Source organism: Spermophilus citellus (genome assembly GCF_964194105.1).
Source record: "Spermophilus citellus genome assembly, chromosome: 17".
NCBI classification, from domain to species: domain Eukaryota; kingdom Metazoa; phylum Chordata; class Mammalia; order Rodentia; family Sciuridae; genus Spermophilus; species Spermophilus citellus.
This window is the reverse complement of record NC_138199.1, coordinates 26,995,344-27,001,937: the sequence shown is the minus strand read 5'-3', so window position 1 is coordinate 27,001,937 and position 6,594 is coordinate 26,995,344. Positions and strand designations below refer to the sequence as shown.

At 37.3% G+C, this 6,594-nt stretch overlaps 1 protein-coding gene across 1 annotated transcript; it reads right to left on the bottom strand.

The window, feature by feature from the left end:
• Positions 1 to 5,348: 5,348 nt before the first annotated feature.
• LOC308636083 (olfactory receptor 1A1-like) lies at positions 5,349 to 6,278 on the bottom strand (the record flags this gene model as incomplete). Its single annotated transcript, XM_081271172.1, has 1 exon — positions 5,349 to 6,278. One exon carries the CDS (start codon positions 6,276 to 6,278, stop codon positions 5,349 to 5,351), a length of 930 nt encoding a protein of 309 aa, XP_081127298.1.
• Between the last annotated feature and the right edge of the window lie 316 nt (positions 6,279 to 6,594).

Below are 6,594 nucleotides of genomic sequence, written 5' to 3'. Positions count from 1 at the left end.
ATTGAATGTAAGTGGCCTAAACTCATCAATTAAAAGAAACAGACTGGCAGATTGGATTAAAATAAAGGACCCAACAATATGCTGTCTCTGAGAGACTCATGTCATAGGCAAAAACATCCACAGACTGAAGGTGAAAGTATGGGGAAAAATATATCATTCACATGGATTTCATAAAAAGGGGTTTCTATCCCAAATCAGAGAAAGTGGACTTCAAGCCAATGCTAATCAGAGGGTCAAAGAAGGACATTAAAAACTGCTTAAGGGAATTATACATCAACAAGGCATAATGATCATAAATATTTATGCCCAAACAATGGAAAATCTATGTACATAAAAAAATCCTTCTCAATTTTAAGAATCAAATAGACCACAACATACTAATACTGTGTGACTTTAATACACCTCTCTCACCACTGGATAGGTCCTCCAGATAAAAACCAAAGAAAGAAACTATAGAAGTAAAAAATACAATTGATAATTTAGACTTAACAAACACATCCATAATATTTCATTCATCAATGACCAAATATGCTTTTTACTTTGAAGCACACAGATTATTATGTAAAATAGACTATATCTTGGGCCAAAGGCAACTCTTAGCAAATTCAAAAAATAGAGATAATTTTACTCTGCATTCTATCAGATATAATGGAATGAATTTAGAAATCAATGATAAAATAAAAATAGAAGCTACTCTAACACCAGGAGACTAAATAATATGCTATTGAGGGATTAATGGATAGCAGAAGAAACAGAGTGAAAAAAAATATTTGGAGGTAAGTTAGAGTAACAATACAACATATCAAAATCTCTGGGACACTATGAAGGCAGTTCTAAGAGGAAAGTTCATTGCATTGAGCTCATTCTTCAAAAGAATAGAAAGTCACCAAATAAATAAGCTAGCACTACATCTAAAAGCCCCAGATAAAGAAGAACAAATTAAAAACAAAAGCTATAAAAGACAGAATATAATTAAAATCCAGAACTGGAACCAATGAAATTGAAACAAAAAATTCAAGACATTGATGAAACAAAAAAAGTTGGTTCTTGGAAAAAATAAATAAAATTGATAAATCCTTAGCCCAGCTAATGAAGAAAAAGAGACAGAAAACTCAAATTACTAAAATTCATGATGAAAAATGAAATATTACCATAGGCACTACTGAAGTACACTTTATATCAGAAACTATTTTGAAAATTTATTCTCTAATAAAACAGAAAACCTTGAAGACATGGACAAATTTGAAGAGACCTATGATCTTCCCAAATTGAATCAGGAGGATATAAAAAATTTGAACAAATCAATTTTCAGCAATTAAAGATGTCATTTAAAGCCTAATGACAAAGAAAAGTCCAAGAAAAGATGGATTCTCAGCTGAGTTCTACCAGACCTTCAAAGAAGAACTAACACTAATCCTCCTTAAATTATTCCATAAAATAGAAGAGGAGGGAACCTTTCCAAGCTCATTCTATGAAAACTAATATCAATCAGATACCAAAACCAGACAAAGACACAGCAAGGAAAGAAGACTTCAGACCAATATCCTGATGAACATAGATGCAAAAATTCTTAATAAACACTGGCTAATTGCATACAAAAACATATTAAAAAGAGTGCATCATGATCAACTGAGGTTCATCCCAGGGATGCAAGGTTGGTTCAACATATGGAAGTCTATAAACATAATTCATCACATCAATGGACTTAAAGACAAGAATCACATGAGTATCTCAACAGATGCAGAAAAAGCATTTTACATAATACAGTATCCATTCATATTCAAAACACTAGAATAACTAGAGAAAGTAGAAAGATACCTCAACACTGTAAAAACTATTCATGTTAAACCCACGGCCAACATCATCCTAAACAGAGAACAATTGAAAGATTCCCTCTAAAAAGTGGAACACGACAAGGATACCCCCTTTCACCACTTCTATTAAACATAGTCCTTGAAACTTCAGCCAGAGCAATTAGAGAGAAGAAAGAAATTAAAGGAATATGGAAAGGAAAATTTTGCTGGTGACATGATTCTATATTTAAAAGACCCCAAAACCTCCACCTGAAAGCTTCTAAGTGAATTCAGCAGGATAGAAATTTCATACCCATAAATCAATTGCATTCTTGTACAATTGATAGTCATGAATCAATTGAAATAAAAATTAGGAAAACTATCCCATTTACAATAACCTCAAAAAAGATTTAGGAATCAATCTAACAAAAGATCTGAAAGACCTCTACAATGAAAACTATAAAACACTAAAGAAAGAAATTGAAGAAGACCTTAGAATATTGAAAGATTTCTCATGTTTTTGGATGGGAAGAATTAATATTGTCAAAATGGCTATATTACCCAAAGCACTATACAGATGTAATGTGATTCCTAATAAAATTCCAATGATATTCTTCACAGAAACAGGAAAGGAAGTCAATAAATTCATTTGGAAACAGAGAGGCACAGAATACCCAAGGGAGAAGAGTGAAGCAGGAGGCATCACAATAGCAGACTTTAAATTATACTGAAGCTATGGTAAACAAAAACAGCATAGTATAGGCACCAAAGAAACACAAAGACCAATGTAACAGAATAGAAGATAGGGAGACAGACCACCAAAAATACAGTTATATCACACTAGACAAAGTCACCATAAGTGTATATTGGAGAAAAGATAGCCTCCTCAACAAATAGTCCTGGGAAAACTGGAAATCCCTATGTAGCAAAATGAAATCAAACTTTTATTTCTCACCTTGCTCAAAACTCAACTCAAAGTGGATCCGGGACCTAGGCATTAGACTAGAGACTGTGCACCTTCTAGAAGAAAAAGTAGGCCCAACTCTCTATTGTGTTGGCTTAGGAACCAAATTTTTCAACAAGACCCCTAAAGTGCAATATGCAAAATAAAAAATCAGTATATGAAATTTTATCAAACTAAAAACTTCTTCACTGCAAAGGAAACAATCAAGAACACGAAGAGAGGGCCTACAGAATGGGCGAAAATTTTTGCCACTTACATACACCTCAGGTAGAGCATTAAATCCAGGATATATAAAGAACTCAAAAACTTAACACACACACACACACACACAAACAAACAAACAAACAAACAAAACACCCAAATGCCCCATCAATAAATGTGCAAAGGAACAGAACAGACACTTCACAGAAGAAGAAATACAATCAGTCAACAAATACATAAAAGACTGGTCAACATCTCTATCAAGTAGAGAAATGCAAATTAAAACTACACTGAAATTTCATCTTACTCCCATCAGAATAGCAATTATCAAGAATATAAATAACAATAAATATTGATGAGGATGTAGTGGAAAAGTTACACTTATACATTGGTGGTAGGACTGCAAATTTGTGCAGCCACTCTGGAGAACAATATGGAGATTCTCAGAAGATTTAGAATGGAACCACCATTTGACCCAGTTATCCCACTCCTTAGCATATATCCAGAGGAGTATACATCAATATTTATGGCAGCTCAATTCACAGTAGCTAAACTACTGAACCAACCTAGGTGCCCTTCAACAGATGAATGGATAAAAAAAATGTGGTATATATACACCATGGAATATTATTCAGCCATAAAAAGAATGAAATTATGGCATTTTTCCATTGAATGAATGGAATTGGAGACTATCATGCTAAGTGAAATAAGCCAATCCCCAAAAAAACAAATGCTAATATTCTCTCTGATATGTGTATGCTAACACAATAAGGAGGTGGAGGGAAGAATAGAAGTTCATTGGATTAGATAAAGGGAATGAAGGTAAGGGGGGGGATGGGAATAGGAAAGACAGTAGCATGGATCGATAATTATTTTCCTGTGTTCACCCGACCAGCATAACTCCACATCCGGTACAAGAATGAGAATGGGAAGTTATACTCCACGTGTGTATAATATGTGAAAATACAATCTCGTGTCATGTATTTCTAAAAAGAACAAATAAAAAAATGAACCACATCTCCAAACTGATTACTGCTCAGGATTCTGTCTAACCTTTACAACTACAAACAGTAGTTCTTATTTTTAATTTCCCTTTTGTTATGAGGGAGGGCCTGAATCTTCAAAACAAAGAAAGAATTGCATTAAATAGCACTGGGTGGCCCTGCATGATTTTCCTCTGTTCTCCCACATGCATTCTTCTCTGCTCCCATCAGGCTCTGCACCCAGGGAAGTTGATCCATGTGGACCCCACAATGGGCTGCCTTATGCTCTGGCTTCTGATTGGGTCAATGGAGAGCTACAGAAGAAATACGATAAGGAAAGAGAGTGAGGTGAGTTTATTCCTCAACTGCTAATTCCAGATTGATTCTTCTTTTAATAAACTTAGAGATCCTGTGGAGCATCTGGCTTGGCATATTACTCCCTCTGTCCCTGTCCATCTCTATTTCCCCTACTCTGCCCTATGGGGCCTGGTGTGCAAAGGCCTTCTTGCTGAGCCTCGGGGTTTTACACTATCATGGATGGTTTCCTTATATTTCTCTATGTTCTTCAGTTATTATGTGGCACCTTTTTTTTGGTCAATGTACCTTCATTTCATGTTGCCATGAATTATGACAGCAATTTATTATACCAGCACTATATTAATTAATTAAATGAGAATAATTATTATTTCAAGCTGTAGAGTCCTTTTAGAAAAAAACTTATAATCTTAAGACACAGTCTGTGTTAATCAAATATGAAGGAAGCACAAAAGTATATTACCAGATTGCTGAAAGATTTTAAGGATGGATAAATCATGTCCAGTCAAGTTATCTCTAATCATTATCAGACTATGCATGAGAGACAATCTTATCATTCATCCATTCCAACTTTGCCCATATTTACTTTAGGGGACCAAGATTGTGAAGATATAGTCACATGTGAACATAGCTCCTGCCCTTGGGGGCTTGCAAGCTTAGTAGGCAGGATTATACCTAATCATATCATCAAGCACATTAATCAAATAGAAATTGACATGCAAATGGTGACATGAAGTCTTCAAAGCATGAGCTGAGGTGATCACACCCTGTGACACAGGCAGGACTGATATTAGGATTCCAATATGTATATATAAAAGCCGAGGCTCACACTTTACTCTGCTAGTCAGTTGTATAAGTGAAACATGAACCCCATAGCGGTGCTGCTGCTCTGCCAAAAGGAACATAAATGTGGTCAAAGTGATGATTTTCATAAATTGTTTTATCAAATGTCACAAGATTTTGGAAACTAGGAATTTAAGGCTGCAAAGTTCCAAGGCAGAACTTCTCTATAGAAGAGGATACTGGAGGTGGAATTCCAAGTTCCTTCCTCCCAGTGGTGAGCACTGTATGCAGTGTATGACCTCACATTGGTTATGAAGAGCTTCTTCTGTGAAAGAGTTTCTTCAGAGCAGCCTTCATGTCTTGGTTTCTCAGACTGTAGATGAAAGGATTTAACATCGGGGTCACTGTCATGTACATCACAGCAAGCACAGCATCCTTTAGGCTGTAACTGGTCAGAGGTCGGAAATACATGCCCATGACTGTCCCATAGTACAAGGAAACAACTGTGAGGTGAGACCCACAGGTGGAGAAGGCTTTGCGTACACCCTTCGTGGAAGGAACACGGAGGACCGTGGAAAAGACACGAACATAGGAGACAACAATGCACAGTAATGGCACAGAGAAAACACCAACCCCTAGGTACATCATCTTCACGTTCAAGTGTATGTCAGAACAGGACAGCTTGAGCAAGGGAGAAATGTCACAGTAGAAGTTGGCCACTTCCTTGCTGCCACAGAAGGACAGAGCAGCTGTGAGCAGAGTGTGAGGAAGGGCGTTGGAGTTTCCAATCACCCAGGATGCAACCACCAGCAGGACACAGGACCTTGGACTCATGATGGTTGTATAATGAAGAGGGCGGCTGATGGCCACCGCTCGATCATATGCCATTGCTGCCAGTAAGTAGCTGTCTGTGTTGGCTAAAGCTATCATGAAATACATCTGGGTCAGGCATCCCCCAAAGGAGATGGCTTTGCTGCCCAGGAGATGATTGGCCAGCATCTTAGGGATGGTTACAGAGGAGAAGAAGATGTCAACAAAGGAGAGGTTGGCCAGGAGGAAATACATGGGGTTGTGGAGGTGACTGTCAGAGAGAATGGCGAGGATGATGAGCAAGTTTCCCACGACTGTGATGGGGTAAATGAACAGGAAGAGGATGAAGAAGAAATCCTCCTGCTCCTGCTGACCCGTGACTCCCAAGAGGATGAACTCCATGGTAGAAGACTGGTTTTCTTCCTTCATGGTTCCTTCAACATGAAAGGCAAGAAGAGTCCAGAATTATTAGTGCCATTACTGTGCATTATGATCTTCTGTATGCAGCACTTCTGACTCCAGTGATCTGCTTTCTCAATGCCTGCCTTTTTAAAATCCAGAGATACTCAAACTTTGAAGAAACATTTCTGTTGGTCTCTGGGACTAATTGACATTCACTCCATCACTCATGTCTGAGAAGTGAGCAACGTGTGAATCAGAAGTGCTCATCCTCCCCTGTCAGCACACCCTAAACTCTCAAGACTCAATCATTTCATAATTAAATCTCATATTCTACAGCCTAGAG